This window comes from Geotrypetes seraphini, chromosome 1 (genome assembly GCF_902459505.1).
Source record: "Geotrypetes seraphini chromosome 1, aGeoSer1.1, whole genome shotgun sequence".
Taxonomy (NCBI): domain Eukaryota; kingdom Metazoa; phylum Chordata; class Amphibia; order Gymnophiona; family Dermophiidae; genus Geotrypetes; species Geotrypetes seraphini.
The window spans coordinates 104,519,395-104,537,008 of NC_047084.1; the positions used below are offsets into that span (position 1 = coordinate 104,519,395).

The 17,614-nt window shown below is 40.7% G+C and overlaps 1 protein-coding gene across 4 annotated transcripts in view; it reads right to left on the reverse strand.

Moving 5' to 3' along the window:
* Positions 1 to 17,614, reverse strand: part of KIAA1328 (KIAA1328 ortholog) — a 381,040-nt gene that overhangs the window by 43,602 nt on the left and 319,824 nt on the right. For all 4 annotated transcript variants that reach the window (XM_033935328.1, XM_033935330.1, XM_033935329.1 and 1 more), the window contains one exon: positions 2,595 to 2,691. In XM_033935328.1, coding sequence (XP_033791219.1) covers positions 2,595 to 2,691 — 97 coding nt within the window. The remainder of the gene's footprint in view (positions 1 to 2,594; positions 2,692 to 17,614) is intronic.

A 17,614-nucleotide genomic window follows, 5' to 3' on the forward strand; every position in this document is an offset into this window, starting at 1 on the left:
TGGTCTGAAATTTGGCAGCTAAAATTTAATTCTAAGAAATGCAAGGTCATGCATTTGGGCTGCAAAAACCCAAGGGAAACGGTACAGTTTAGGGGTGAAGAACTTATGTGCACGACTGAAGAGCAGGACTTGGGTGTGATTGTATGTGATGAGGTTGAAAAGGTAAGGCAAAAGCTAGAAGGATGCTAGATTGCATAGGGAGAGGTATGGCCAATAGGAAAAAGGAGGTATTGATGCTTCTGTATAAGACTCTGGTGAGACCTCATTTAGAATACTGTGTACAATTCTGGAGGCCGCACCTTCAAAAAGATATAAAAAGGAGGGAGTCAGTCCAGAGGAAGGCTACTAAAATGGTGTGTGGTCTTTGTGATAAAGTGTTTGGGGACAGACTTAAAGATCTCAATCTGTACACTTTGGAGGAAAGGCAGGAGAGGGGACATATGATAGAGACGTTTAAATACCTACGTAACATAAATGTGCATGAGTCGAGTCTCTTTCATTTGAAAGGAAACTCTGCAATAAAAGGGCATAGGATGAATTTAAGAGGTGATAGGCTCCAGAGTAATCTGAGGAAATACTTTTTTACAGAAAGAGTGGTAGATGCCTAGAACAGTCTCCCGGAAGAGGTTGTGGAAACAGAGACTGTGTCTGAATTCAAGAGGGCCTGGGATAGGCACGTGGGTTCTCACAGAGAGAGAGAGAGAGAGAGAGAAAGAGATAATGGTTACTGTGGATGGGTAGACTAGATGGGCCATTTGGCCTTTATCTGCCGTCATGTTTCTATGAAAAGAAGCTCTGGAATTAGAGGGCATAGGATGGCGTTAAGAGGTAATCTAAGGAAATACTCAGGAGTAATCTAAGGAAATACTTTTTTACAGAAAGGGTGGTAAGATGCATGGAACAGTCTCCCGGAAGAGGTGGTGGAGACAGAAACTGTCTGAATTTAAGAAAGTCTGGGATAAGCACGTGGGATCTCTTAGAGAGAAAGAGATAATAGTTATTGCAGATGGGCAGACTTGATAGGCCATTAGGCCTTTATCTTCCATCATGTTTCTATGTGGTTACTGACTTGAGCACCATTACTTAGTATAAAGTTATTATATGCCCCATCAACAACAATTGCATTAAGCAGTAGTAAACCTAATAAGGCCAGGTGGTAGATCCATAGCCATTTCATCTTAAAGTTTTTAGGTGAACAGCTTTTGGGATTATGTAATACAGAGTTGTAAGGTTAACCACTGCAACTGTTCTCAATTACTAGCAACGTCACCCAATTAAAATAATATTAATATTGGCATGCAATTAAGAGAGTGGACGGTTTTAGGTAGAGCAAAAAGTAATCTCTCTCTAGGGTAACACCAAATTAATGGGATCATTTCCCTCTATTAGCACCACAAAGTAATCACATAGTTACTATGCTGGGCACTGGTGGTGAATTATGAAGGTAGTAGATGCATTTGGTGCTCTTTCTGTTCTAATTCAAGTTTGGTTCTGTGCTTAGACCTCCTTGGTCTGCACAAAGGACCCTTTGGCGAGGTCCATCTGTGGGAGAAGCCCACCTGTTTGGCGGCCCTTTAAGAATGGAAAATGGTAGCCCCCTTCCTCCTTACCCTGTTGGATAAAGAAAGTAGCTGGATTCCCTTTTTGGCAGTCCTTTAAGAGCAGAAGAAAAGCCTGATCTGGGAGGGGGTGGGGTTAATCACTAATGATCTCCCATACAGCAGGTCTGGTGGTGTAAGGAGGGAAAATGGCAGTTTCCTTATCCTTCTTTATTATAGAGCATGAACTCTCAGCTGGACCTCTACCTAAGGGGATGGCCTGGACTGCAAAAAGAAGACATGAACTCCCAAGGCCCCTCATCCTATGAGAAGGGAAAAGTCCTCTTGAGACACTCTAGAGAAGTGATTCTTAACCTTTTTTTGAGTCATGGACCCCTTTAAGAATCTGATAAAAGCTACTGACCCCCTTCCCCAGAAATATTCACATAAACACAACTTTGAATGCAATGAATATAATGTACTTTATTTATCAAGAACCACTCATTATAATTATGAAATACAATCTTCTTGTGCAAATTAAAACAGATCTACTACTACTACATCTACTCTCTCGTTACCTGCGAGAAAAAATCAACAGTACCGAGCTGTATAGTGAATATAAATGTTAATTTTTATCCGACGCTCAGAGACCCCCCTGAAACCCACCCATGGTCCCCAGGTTAAGAACCCCTGCTCTAGGGCCATTCAGATAGCAGCTCTGCACAGAACAGGAGCATAGGAAGATCGTTTCTACCCTTGTTCACTATTGGACCACCAAAGATTTTAAAGGTATAATTTTTACTAATCAGGGAGGTGGGGGATGAGAATTGTTAGTGTCGGCCAGAACAATCCCTCCTGTCCCAGCCCACCACTGGACCCTAAGTTCTTACGGCAGGCATAGATTAGAAAAAGAAGATAACTGCTTGGTAGGTGGGAAAGTAAAAGCAAAGCTGGAGAATGTGTTTGGGTAGGAAAGATGGATAGATTAATTAGACCTGCTGGTCTTTACCATTAGTTTCTCTATTGCTATGAAAATGGAGGAAAAAGGCAATTTACCGTAAAGAGTTGGCTTGAATGGGTGATGTTGCTGTGGTTGCCAGTTCCTTTCTGTTACCTCTCATTACAGGAGATGTTGCTGCATCCTTTCTAGATCCTGTAGCAAAGAAATAATAAATGTGGTCAACAAGGGATTGAGATGGCGAAATTTTAGCAACAGTGACTTCTACTGTATTTTGTAGTTGTATTTTGTCTGTTTCTCTGTTCCAAAATGCAATACATGTTCAGTTGCTATGCATAGCTGGTCTAATTAATAATAATAATAATTTTATTCTTATATACCGCCAAAGCCAAGGAAGTTCGAGGCAGTTTACAGCAAGAAGCGCTGGACAATCAGCGAAGAGGTTACAATCAAAGTCAACAATACAATCTTACATAATGAAAGAATTGCAAAACTATATAGTTCTAATTAAAGAGATTTCATATTACATTATCCAACATTTATCTCTATACATTGATAATTCAAAATAAGAAGCAAAGCAGTAGGGCACTGCATTAGTCTACCTTCATAAAAATCACTTCTTTCAATTGTTTGAAATCAAGCTATACAATAGCAATCGTTTTACTATAAAAGGGGTCTCTAAATGTGTTTGATGATTAGCACCTAAAAAGGGGGTCTGTTCTTTGCACTCTCTCCACTTGTGTTGATCCATGAGTGGTCTCATTTCAGGTGGCATATGGTTAGTTACTTACTCTCTTTGATTATATCACTGTATAAGAGGAGTTTATAGTTTTATATCATATAATATTGGTTTAGAGTACCTATAAGACATCACTTTTATCCTAAGAGGCAGCATAATACAAGCAAATTCCTAATTTGGACTATTTTCACAGTTTTACTAATTGATTTTCAAGCAGAATATTTTTATACTATCATCCCTAATCAAAGGAAAAATTTAGTTTTACCTGATAACTTTCTTTCCATGTGACAAACCAGCCCAGCCCAGCTCAAATGCATGGGCTTTGCACTCTGCCACCAAATGGAGATAAAGAATAGCTAGAACTCTAATAGCACCTTGTTTAGAATCCCATAAAGCCTCTTTCTTTCTTGTATTTCTGTAACAGACTAAATATAACAACCTTCATCCTCTCTTATAAGCAAGAGATTCAATCAACATAAACCTCCTGAACAAATAGGCTGAAACACACTGAGACCAGAACCTGAACTAAAAGTAGCTGCAGACACTGATAAGTTAGACAAATAAAAATTCTGACGATACTTCAGGTGAGTACCTGGTAAAACTCACAGAAAGAATTAACAGTTGAGAATAAAATTTTCTTTCCTATTTGTCCCACCAGACCACCCAAAATTAACCTCAAACCAAGGCGGAACCTGTGCCACCCTTTAGAATGTCTGCCTCAAAAGCAGCATTATGCCTGGCCTGGACATCTGAATGGTAATGCTAGCAAAGAAGTGCAAGGATGATGAAATAGCCCTGCTTGTACTACAATATTGGAGAAAAAAAATAATGCATTTCCTTTTTACTGAACATAATACAAAGACATATGTGATGCACCCTTTCCAAAGCTAACATATTCTACTTAAATTCAGAATACAGCATTTTTTCCTACCTCTGCTGCCTGATAATTTTATTTTCTAAGCACATTGGTCAGTTGCTCATTTCTGCTGTCCTGTCTTCTGCTCTCTTTCCAGTATGTTCTGTTCATTTGTCCTTTCTCCAATTTTCACCTTTTTACATTCCCTCACTTCCCTTCCAACTTTATGGCCCAGCATTTTCATGTCTGTTCTTCTAATCTAATCTTTGGTTTATAAACCGGGTCATCTCTCATCAGAGCTCGACTCGGTTTACAAATAGTCAAGAGACTAGAGTGTACATAAATGATGTAGAATAGAGTAGAGTGTTTAAATTAGAAACTATCATAAAATAGAACTTGCATTGTTATCGGTTAGTGGATTCTGTAGGTAAACTTTTAAAAATACTGTGAAAAAGCAAAGTTTTTAAGGTTTTCCGAAATAATTGTAGTTGGTCTATCGTTCTAATAGGACCTGGTAGTCCGTTCTTCCTTCTCCATTATCCCAATGGTCCAGCAGGTCCATGTCCTCTCTTCCTCCACTACCTTCTAGCTTTGTATCCCCCCTCGCTTTCCATTCTTATAGTCCATTTCCTCTTGCTTATTTTCATAAGCTCTAATTAGAACCACTCATATATGATTTGTTCCCAATTTAATAGTAGCACACCAAAAGGTGAAAACCAAGAAACTTCAAATGAGGCACTGAAAAAAGCTTAGCTTCAAGCCACTCTATGAATACAGACAAATGGTTGCATTGATAGAAAACATTTGAAGCAGAGTCTGTGCCAAAAAAACCTCTACTGTAGAGTCTGAAGCAGTAGAGAACAAAGGAGCAAAGCAAATGGATCTCATACATGAAAACCATGAGGGAAAATAACTGCAATGTGGCACTCGACTCCAAAAAGGAAAAGATACATTCCTGGAAGGACGAGAAAAAATCTCAAGTTTATTATTTCACCATTTCCACAAGTGAAAATTAATTCATCAAAACAAAAAGCCCTTCAAAGAAAACCAGCCCTAGAACTTTGCTGAAAAGTAACAGCTTTCTCCAGCTTCAATTGATTGGTCCAGCAAATACAAAGCTGAAGTGTTATACAATGACTATTAGGATTCACAGAGCACAACAGAAAGTGCCGAAATGTCACAGGACTATACAGCAAAAGTAATGGGTCCTGAACCCCTGTTAGTCAAAAATGATTTTGTCTCAAATTAGAAATTGATTTTTTGGACACAAACCCTTTACTGTTTTCCAGTTTTTGTCGCTGTGCCATGGAGGAGATTAACCTCAGCCACTGTTACCTCTTCAGAAGTTTCTTGGCTGAAACTGCTTTTTAAGGAGAGTACAGTCTTAACTAATAAAAGAAGTTATTTGTTCCTTTGAGAGCGGCAGCACATTTCCCCTATTTTGTCTTGTATTTTTATGCTGACAAAGAGTGCAACAAGGTCCAGAAGTTAAAAAAAAAGAAGGTTTTCTTTAGCTGGTAAATGAAATAGAAGGATTATGGTAGGGAGCTTACTGTAAAAGCTTCTATATCTCTGTACAATCTGATTACTTCTCTACTATATCAGTGATTCCCAACCCTGTCCTGGAGGAACACCAGGCCAATCGGGTTTTCAGGCTAGCCCTAATGAATATGCATGAGAGAGATTTGCATATGATGGAAGTGATAGGCATGCAAATTTGCTTCATGCATATTCATTAGGGCTAGCCTGAAAACCCAATTGGCCTGGTGTTCCTCCAGGACAGGGTTGGGAACCACTGGACTATATAAACCGGAGATACTAAGACAAACACAATAATAATAATAATAACAGCTTATATACCGCAATACCGTGAAGTTCTATGCGGTTTACAAAAGATTAAGCAAAGGTACAAATTGACTGACTTCAAGAGGGGAAGAAGAAAGAGAAGTCATTAGACAGGAAATTCATTGTTGAGGAGAAAAGTGATCAAAAGGACAAAACACAAACTACACAGCTTTATTATAACTACATTTAGGGGTCCTTTTATCAAGCTGCGGTAGGGGTTTAACACGCGTTCAACTGCCTGCCGCGCTAGCAACTAGCGCCTGCACTGAGCAGGCGTTAGTTTTTTAGCCGGCCGCAGGGGTTAGCGCGTGATTAAATGTCCGACGGGCTAACCCCGCTAGTGCGGCTTGATAAAAGGACCAATGTTCCCTCTAAGGATTGATGAGGTGTGTGCAAAAAAAAATATGCATGAGCGACAAGTTACATACTCCACAAATTTATGAGCGGGCGCGGAGGACGCATTTTTAAACAAATGTAGTTTATCCTTGTACTCCTTATGTAATTTTAATCATCTATGGATATGTTTGTATGTTTATTGTTCAAATGGTTTTATTTATTTCCCCAAATTTATTTTTGTTATACGCATTGAAAATATTTGATATTGCGTTTAAATCAAAATCTCAATAAACTTGAAACGAGTGCCCGTGAGATTGTGGGAGGGTTAAATACTCAAAACTTAGAAAAATAACAATTTACTTAAAGTTTTTGCTACACCAGCTTTCTGGTATCTTTACATACAGTGGCGTACCTAGCATATGTAACACCCGGGGCACATCATTTTTTGGCACACACACACCCATCTGTAAGAAAAACATGATTTTTAGTAACAAACCACACGTCACACATGAGTACCTAGGAAAAGGCAGCATCTTACATATTGCAGTGAGCAGTACATCAATACACCCATTGTAAAACTAAACAAGCCAGACCAGCACAGATCAATCCTACACCGTCAATCCTAACAGAAAACCATGTCTTTCGAACACACAGAACACAGAAAACACCTTCGCCTAGTATGGAATATGTCATCACAAACTAACCCCTCACCCTTTTACAAAACTGTAGTGTGGATTTTAGCCACGGTGGTAACAGCCCTGACGCTCATAGAATTCTGAGCATCAGAGCTGCTACCACCACGGCTGGCGCTAAAAAACGCTCCACAGTTTTTTAAAAGGGTGGATAAAATAGAAATACACAGTTTCAACGCTCTAGCTCAGAGGTGCCCAAACTTTTTGAGCTTGTGAGCTACTTTAAAATGACCAAGTCAAAATGATCTACCAACAATAAAATTAAAAAACACAAAGCACACTATACGCTGAGAAAATGTTAATTATCATTCCTATTCTGGGGTTTTTTCAAAGAGGTCAAGGCAGATGACTCTATGCATTGTCACCTCAGTAACAACCATACAAAAATAGACAAATATACCCCCCATCCTTTTTATTAAACCACAATAACAGTTTTTAGCACAGGGAACTGCGCTAAATGCCCAGCGCTGCTCCCAACGCTCATAGGCTCCCTGCGCTAAAAAACACTATTGCGATTTAGTAAAAGGGGGCCATAGTGCAAAATATAGACAGCAGATATAAATTCAGACACATTTTGATCACTAAATTTAAAATAAAATCATTTTTCCTACCTTGTCTAGTGATTCCATGAGTCTCTGGTTGCACTTTAATCTTCTGACTGTGCATCCAATCTTTCTTCCCTTCTTTCAGCCTGTATGCTTCCTCTCCTCCAGACCTCATTCCCTCCCCTAACTTTTTCTTCCTCTCTCCTTGCCCTTTCTTTCGTTTCCTCTTGATTCCCCCTTTCTTTTTTTCTGTTTCCCTTCTGTCTCCCTGCCTGCCCCCTTTCTTTCTCCCTACCCTCCACAAAGCCACTGCTGCCACCATCGGGGAAAACAGGCCTCAAAGCCACTGCCGCGACTGCACCAAGCTCTCTCTGCGTCCCACCAGGCCAACCAGCAATCCCCCGACGTCAATTCTGCCTTCAGAGAGGAAGTCGGGCCTTATCCAATCAGGAGCTGCATGTCAAAGCAGCTCCTGATTGAATAAGACCCGGCTTCTTGCAAGAAGAGGCGGTCGGAGCGTACGCGAGTCCGGCTGCCTCTCCTTGTTGGCGTGTGTGCGCTGTGACGAGAAACTTGTGCGCTGCGAAGTAATATTTTGTGCGCCAGCGCACACCAGCGCAGCTTAGCGGGAACACTGAAAAGGACCCCCTTAGTTATACTGTACAATTGATAGAAAACAAATGTTTAAAATGATCAATAGCTCCCCATCAAAGATCCAATAATAAAATTATACTTAATTAAAAATACAGCTATGCTTTCATTAGACTGTTTAGTGTTTCATTTAAGTACCTATGTTTAGGTGGGAATTCAGCTGAAATTAGGAACTGATGTTTTGGGTTGAAAATTTTGAACATTTAGGTTTCTAAAACTCAGAACCTTAAATGCCTCACAAATTACAGGGCCCTAATTTAGGTGCTTAGGGGGAATTCTATAAGCAGGTGCACCTCGATGCCACAGAATGAGAACCTATTTTATAATGGCTTCTGGGCACCCAGATATTAAAGTTACTTACCTGTAGCAGGTGTTCACAGAGGACTGCAGGATAAATAGTCTTATATATGCGTGGCAAACAATTAAAGATCTGGGATGATGCTTGCCGTTCTCTTCTTGACAAAATAGCTCCCATGACAACCCGTACCATTTCTTCGAAAAAGCAAAAGAATCCCTGGTTCAACTCTTCTCTACTTCTTCTTAAGCGCCAATTGCGCTCCTTGGAACGTAAATTGCAAACCAACCCTACATTATTAAACCTTAATAAATTCAAGGAACACTCAAAATACTACAAACAATCAATAAACATGGACAAGAGAACATATTATAAGAAATGTATTTCAAAAGCAAAACATTCTGCGGCCCTATTCGCCATTCTTAAAAAACTGACACAATTTAAGCAGAAACAAACTTTCATCAACTCTTTGACTCCCTCAGCTGAAAACTTAGCAAATTTCTTCCAAGAGAAAATTCACACTATTAGAAAAGACATTAAAAACAAATCCCGAAATATCTACCGTTTGAAGGACAGTACCCCAAACCACTTGTGTTCAACATGTTCACGTTTTTCTCTTTCTTCTTTAAATGGTATTCTGCGCATCATGCAATCGCTAACTCCCAAAGGATCAAGCTGTGATACAATTCCCCCATTCATTTTGAAACAATACTTTTTGATTTTTGGCCTTTTTATACTTAAACTAATACACAAAAGTCTTACCATAGTGACTATGCCCACAGTTTGGAAACATTCTATTATCTACCCTATGATCAAAAACACCAAAGAAAGTATTCAAGACTGCTCCTATTATAGGCCAATTTCAAACCTCCTATTCCTTGCAAAACTAACGGAAAAAAATCATATTTAACCAAATTTCAGACTATTTCAAAAAAACTCAAGCTCTCCACCCTAATCAAACTGGCTTTCGAAAAAAATCACTCTACAGAGTATGCACTAATAGGCTTAACCACATCCATGTACAATACTTTCTGGATCAACATAAATCGGTTATTCTTGTTTCTTTAGATCTGTCAGCTGCATTTGATACAATAGATCACCAACTCCTAGTTCAAAGGCTAGCTGCGGCAGGGATCTCTGAACAAGTCCTTGAGTGGTTTACCTCTTATTTCACAAACCGCACTTCCATTGTCTCTTTCAATAACTCCACTTCGTCAGTTATCCAAAATAACTTTGGCATCTCTCAAAGATCTATACGGTCCCCTTTACTCTTTAATATCTAACTGGCCCCTTTATTGACACTTTGCTAAATCTATTGGTCTTACCACCTACACCCACACAGACAATATTCAGATCATCCATCCTATCGATGCCTCCGGCCTCAATGACATTAATCTCATTAATTCAAAATTAGTCAATGGCTTCACGAAAATATGTTGTCACTTAGTATATTCAAAACAAAGGGCTCCTTTTACGAAGGTGCGTTAAGCGTTTTAGCGCACGCACCGGATTAGCCTGCTCGAAAGGATGCGGTAGCAGCTAGCACGCGTGGCAATTTAGCGCACGCTATTCTGCGCGTTAAGGCCCTAACACGCCTTTGAAAAAGGAGCCCAAAATGTCCTCCTATCGCCATTAACGATGCTCCAATTATTTCTGTTAGTGCTGTTAAAATCCTGTGAGTAATAATAGATAGTAACCTGTCTTACCGTCCACAAATTAGTGCAGTAGTAAAGAATTTTTTCTTCAAATTTAGGTTGAATAGATTTCTTGCGAATATTCTGGACCCCCCAATCTCTTAACATTCTAATTCACTCTCTCATCATATCCAAGCTCGACTACTGTAATGCACTGTATAAAGATATCTGACAAAAAGACATCCGTCGCCTACAACTGATACAAAATACTGCCACAAAAATGATCACAAATATGAAAAAATTAGATCACGTCACCCCCTTACTAAAAAGCACGCACTGGCTGCCAATCCCACACTGAATCGTATATAAAATAGCTATTGTCTCTTTCAAGTCCCAAAATACTAAAGAACCAGCCTTCATTCATAAGCTCCTTATTCCACATGATTCTTCAAAAGTCCTAAGATCCTCCTCTCAACATCTCCTTCATATACCGTCCTTGAAAATCATTAGTACGCGTCGGGCCTCTTCATTTGCAATTACACCCCCACAGTATGGAACTCCTTACCACCTCATAGTAGGGCTGAACAAAATTTAGATAAATTTAAGGGAAATCTAAAATGCTTCCTCTTCCAAGACGCATATGATTGCTGAATAGGTTTCGTGACCACCTGGGTTGTTTAATAATCTGATCTCCCTAGCTTACCTACTGTTTTTTACCCTCTATGTCTTCTTTACTTTAAAATTATAGTTCTCCCCACTTTCCTTTCGTTTTTATGTTTGTCAAGTATTGTCTAGTCCAGTGTTTTTCAACCTTTTTTGGGCAAAGGCACACTTGTTTCATGAAAAAAATCACGAGGCACACCACCATTAGAAAATGTTAAAAAATTTAACTCTCTGCTTATATTGACTATATATAAAGTAATTCTCTTGAATAGGAATCAAATAAACACAAAGAAAGTATTTTATAATTACTTTATTACGAAATAAAAATTATAAAAATTATAAAATACTTTATTCAGTGCGAAACCTGGGCCTGTTTGGCTGAACACAAAGCTGATATTCTGGCTGGAATCGAAGAAAGACACACACGTAGCTCTTCGTCAACAGCTCTCAGTCTCTCTCTGTATTTGGTTTTTATAGCATACAAAAATAGACAAATATACCCTCCATCCTTTTTATTAAACCACAATAGCAGTTTTTAGCGCAGGGAGCTCGCTGAATGTCCAGCGCTGCTCTTGACGCTCATAGGCTCCCTGCGCTAAAAACCACTATTGCGGTTTAGTAAAAGGGGACCATATTGTAAAATATAGACAGCAGATATAAATTCAGAACTGTGCATAGTAAGTGAAGGGAAGTTTTCATCTCTGGGAATTTACCCAGTTAACTATTAAGTTATTTGGGCAAATTCCTTTGAAAACTGTGGTAAAACTGCCTCCACTTTGCTAAATTTAAAATAAAATCATTTTTCCTACCTTGTCTGGTGATTTCTGGTTGCACTTTCTTCTTCTGACTGTGCATCCAATCTTTCTTCCCTTCTATCAGCCTGTATGCTTTCTCTCCTCCACACCTCATTCCCTCCCCCAACTTTTTCTTCCTCTCTCCCTGACCTTTCTTTCTTTTTTTCTGTTTCTCTTCTTTCCTTCCGTTTCCCTGCCTGCCCCCTTTCTTTCTTTCTCCCTGCCGTTCCCCAAGCCACTGCCACTGCCACTGCCGCTGCCATCGGGGAACAGGACCCACCAATGGATAACAGGCCCCAAAGCCGACGCGGACGCATGCTCTCCCTGACGTCAATTGTGCAATCGGAGAGGAAGTTCCGCCCAGCCAGGCAGCGATTGGCTGGCCCGAACTTCCTCTCCAACTACAGAATTGACGTCGGGGAGAAGAAGACTTATCGGCTCGATAGATTAGATCGCCAAGACAAAGTGAGTCCTGGGTGATCGACTCACTTTGCCTTGGCGAGCTACTGACGCCCCTGCCTCGGGCCCCCTGTCAGCTCCGGGCCCGGCGGCCCTGCGGCACACCAGGCAACATCTCGCGGCACACTAGTGTGCCGCGGAACAGCGGTTGAAAAACACTGGTCTAGTCGGTACTTATCTGTTTAATGTTTCCTCCTTTTTTAAATTGTAAAACGCCTAGAATTTACGATTAGCATTTTATCAAAATGTTAATAAACTTGAAACTTGACTTCATCCGATGGAGCCTGCATGGGAATGTTCGGTTTGGTTTACAATTTTTTAGAATGTTACACTGTGCATGTAGGTATGTCTTTCCAACTTCCACTGTCATGTGAGATCTAGCCAGTCAAATTTATAAGCTGATAGAACTCAACTCCAATAGGTGTTCCTAGACAAGTGGTACATTCAGTGTTTGGAATGTCTGCTCTCTTCAAGGCTGATTCTAATTATGGAATGATTCATAAGCTGCACCATGTCAAAATCAAGGCTTGAATGCACCTGTATATGAAATCAAGCATTTTTGCTTGAAGAATTGGAAAAATATCAAATTTTGCTACATCTGACATTGAAGCTTTTGCAGGTGTGTATCTGTACAGCTATGGGCTAATTTAGGGATCCACATATATATTATAAAAGCCCAAACAGATCAGCCATGGCCTTTTTGTCCTCCAGGAGGGGAACAGGTATCTCCTTAGACATCTTTTGATATTTAGTACTGAGGATGAAAACAATGAATGATTGCCTATATGCTGCTCTGTAAAAGCCCTAACACTTTTCACCTGTTGTGGCTCAGTTTAACACCTTCATCCAGAAACCTCAACAATATTGCAGGAGAATAATGCTGTCCTCAGCAACAAAACAAGGATCACAGAGATATAGGTCTCCTTAGATTTTTGTTTATTATTTTATGAGTAGATAAGCTGAAGATTTACTTTTAGAAAAAATATCTTAACCAAGTGTATAGATATAATAAGAAAAGGTTTGAAGAGACGATAAAGGAAAATAAAAAGATCAGTGGGCTTGATTATCTGCCTAGGCTTTCAGTAGAGGGAAATAACATTTCTTCAGGGTCATGAACCCAATTCTTCCTTTGGGACACAAATATTGACAATAATAGTGCTTTATGAGTCAAACTACAAGAGAAGCAGCTCAAAATGGCTTAACGCAATAGCTGTCTGGTCCTTCATCAACCTAGCTTACCACATTATGGGAGTAATTTTATAAAGCATTTACCACATGTAAAGCATGTTTTATACTGTACATATAAAAGGGCTCTAAGACTGCAAAGCTAAATATGAGAACAAAAGTACATGCACTGACAAGATAGGGCAGAAGAAAGATGCAGAGATGAGGACCCAGTGTTGAACCATGTGGGATTCAAAAAGGAGGGAGCTGGTAGGGGAGAAAGGCTGAGAAAAGGGTTCTGAAAAGAGAGAAGATCAGGTTGCGGAGAAGAAGCATTAAGGGATGAAGAAAGAAATGCAAGTGACAGAAGGAACGCAGGTAAGGCTGATAGTGGAGAACCGGTGGACATAATATACTTGGCCTTCCAGAAAGCGTTCGACAAGGTTTCACATGAGAGACTTCTCAGAAAACTACAAAGCCATGGAATAGAGGGAGATATACTAAGATGGATAGGCAATTGGCTGGAGAACAGGAAGCAGAGAGTGGGCATAAATGGAAAATTTTCGGACTGGGAGAAAGTGACTAGCGGTGTGCCCCAGGGCTCGGTACTTGGGCCCATCTTATTTAATATTTTCATCAATGACCTAGAAGAAAGAACATCCAGTGAGATCATCAAGTTTGCAGATGACACAAAGCTATGCTGGACAATCAGATCGCAGAAGGATAGCGAGGAACTCCAGAGTGACTTGTGTCAGTTAGAGAAATGGGCAGAGAAATGGCAGATGAAGTTTAATGTGGAAAAGTGCAAAGTAATGCATTTAGGCAGAAAGAACAAGGAACACGAGTATAGAATGTCAGGTGCAACTCTGGGTAAGAGCGAACAAGAAAAGGACCTGGGTGTACTTGTGACAAACCCAGCACCAGCTCTAGTTTTGACCCTGGAAAGATCCGGTGCAGAAGAGCTGACCAGGTTGATTCTGGCGGTCAACTTGAGGCTGACCTCTCTTGCCCCTATAATCAGAGCAATAATGGTATGGAACAGAGGCAGGCAGACTGGCAACAGCAGCCTCCGGGCTATAGGGCAGCTAGAGAAGCCACAAGGTATTTAGCTGCACCGAGTAAACCCAGGCAGAGAAAGACTGCTTTGAAACCAAAGCCCATCCCCAGCTACAGGCTGAAGGGGATTGGCTCTGAGCTGCTTAAGAGCAGGCTGAAGCAAGCAGCAGGAGGAGGAGGAGGAGCGAGTGACCAGGGAGAGTCACTCCCACAGCCCAAGGCAGTGCAGGATCCGTGGAGCCAAGCAGCAGAGCCAACAGTTTCAGATTGGCCTATGCAGGAGGTGGAAGAAATCTTCCCTACCTCAGACTTCCAGATTGCTGACTGTGTGGAAGGAATGGAGGTTCAAGCTACTGGCCCTATGATAGAGAGCCAGACAGAATGCATGGACATTGAATGAAAGGAAGTGAGTAACTGTGAAGCAATTAGTGGGGTTTTTTTTTTCTGTCTTCTTGTGCTTTCTTTCTGTGCAAGAAAAGCCTGAAGAATTTGCTATGTGTTTGGGCTTTATTATTATTTTTGGTTTAAGTACAATACTTACCTGAATACTGACCACTGGATTTACTTAAAGCCAAGTTTGAGCAACAGAACCTAAGGGTTGAATATTTAAGTTTATTTTTGAACTGTGAAAATCCTGCTGTGGCTCCCGTTCCTGGGAAGATAATTAGCTTATCTTCCTCAGCTGTTTTTGCCTTCCATGAAGTAGCTGAAGAAACGCTGGGCTATTTGCAAAGCTGTGCTGAGCAAGGCTGTGCTGTGGCTTACTGCCTAATGAGGTATCTAATATTGTTTGTAACAAGGGTTTGTTCTGAACGTTGCCTGACTGCTGAAAGACAGCTGTTTCATGCCTCTAACAAATATTGCTGGGAGAGAATTTAAATTGTGTTTGAACACCATTATAAAGTGCATTTCTGAATCAGAGTACAAGATCTCAGGCAAAACCTTTTCTTTATTTTTGCAATGGACTTTGTTTTTAATGAAATGCTACAGTGACTTTGTTTTATGTTGCACCTTTTTGACCGCTGAGGCCAGAATAAACATCTTATTCTTGCTTGAAGAACGTGGTTTGACTGGTGGTGTTTTGAAAACCCCTACTTACCCTTGTTCTCCCAAGCCTAGGCAGTTGCCCAGTGCCTACCGAAAAAGTCCTGAAGATACCCCTGGTTAAAGGGGACACGCCAGAATTGCAGGGTTTGTCACTGGATAGCTCCGCTCTGAGGAGTGTTTGTGACAACTGATAGATAGGATCCTGAAACCGTCGGCACAATGCACGTCAGCGGCAAAGAAAGCAAATAGAATGTTAGGCACGATAAAGAAAGGAATCACGAGTAGATCGGAGAATGTTATAATGCCGCTTTATACAGCGATGGTGAGACCACGCTTGGAATACTGTGTCCAACATTGGCCTCCCAACCTAAAGAAGGATATAAAACTGCTGGAGAGGGTGAAGAGACGAGCAACAAAGCTAGTTAAAGGTATGGAGAACTTGGAATATGAGGAACGACTTAAGAGATTGGGATTGTTCTCCCTTGAGAAGAGGAGGCTACGAGGGGATATGATTGAGACTTTCAAAATACTTAAGGAAATTGACAAAATAGAGCAGGAAAAAAAATTATTTACAATGTCTAATGTGACACGGACAAGAGGACATGGACTGAAGCTAAGGGGGGACAAGACCAGGACGAATATCAGGAAGTTCTGCTTCGCGCAGCGGGTAGTGGAAACCCGGAATGCTCTCCCAGAGAAGGTTATTGCGGAATCCACCGTTCAAGGATTTAAAATCAAACTAGATGCACATCTCCTTACGAGAAGCATAGAGGGATATGGGTGAATAAAATTACACCAGGTGCACACTGGCTGGGCCTCCGCGTGTGCGGATCACCGGAATTGATGTACCGAAAGTCTGATCCGGAGATGGCAGTTCCGATACCTATCACCCAAGGAAATGATACACCGGCAGACATGATCTGGAGCTCCTTTCAAGATTTAGAGTGGAACAATTACAACAGACTATATAACAAATACTCTAAATCCTATTGCGTTCTGGACTCATGCCCCCCAGAAATCATGAAAGCGGCACCTTTAGTATTTAAACTATCGTTGATGCAATATTTGGCTCATAACCTAAAAACTGGGAAGTTCCTCTCTAATAATGGTCACATAATAATAACCCCAATTCTAAAAAATCGAAAAGAATCTTCAGCTATAATATCCAACTACAGACCAGTAGCATCCATTCCGTTTATTGTAAAAATTATGGAGGGATTGGTACACACCCAACTGATGGATTATCTGGATCAGTTCTCTTTCCTACATGAAACTCAATCCGGTTTTAGACCGTTATTCAGTACTGAGACAGTAATTGCGGCTATTTTAGACAATCTGCGCCTACTGTTTAGTAAGGGCCTTAATGCCCTGGTTATGCAATTCGATATAAGTTCTGCCTTTGATCTAGTAGACCACGGGAAACTGCTGCAATGCCTAGACGCCATTGGTATCAGGGGTGAGGTGCTGAATTGGTTCCGTGGCTTCCTTATGTCCGGCACTTATCAAGTACGTTTTAATTATGAACTTTCAGATACCTGGAGCAATCCATCCGGTGTGCCACAAGGGTCTCCGCTATCTCCATTGCTCTTCAACGTCTACATATCCTCACTAGGCACGCAGCTAACCCAGTTAGGGATAAAACTATTTAGTTATGCAGATGATTTTACAATCATCATCCCATTCGTTAATTCTATCTCTGAAACTATTCCTAAAGCTTCAGAAGCCATAAACATGATGGAGCACTGGATGACAACCTTTAGGCTCAAACTTAATTCAGAAAAGACAACTTTCTTCGTTGCTTCGCCACATCTGCTTGACACCAAATCACCACTATGTATCAATAATCTTAATTACCCTATCCAACCTACCATAAAGATACTAGATGTAACTTTGGATCCGTGCCTAACCATGAGAGACCAGATGGACTCCTTGATCAGAAAGGGATTTTTCACTCTCTGGAAACTCAGATCCATTAAAGCTTATTTCGATACAGCGGCATTCAGAACTCTAGTCCAATCCCTCATACTGAGTCTACTTGACTACTGTAACATCGCCCATTTAGCAATTTCCCAAAAGAACATGCAGCGTTTACAATTGATGCAAAATGCAGAGGTCAAACTCATCTTTGGGCTGAGGAAGTTTGACCACGTGACACCCTACTACTGGCAGCTGCATTGGCTGCCAATGGAGGCGCGCGCAAAGTTTAAATTTGCCTGCTTCTGCTTCAAAGCACTACACGGACTTGCCCCTAAATATATAACTGACCTTTTCGTCTTCTCAGCCAACAGACACAAGAGAAGCTCACATTCCAACTTCGTTTCCCCCCCAGTGAGAGGTTGTAA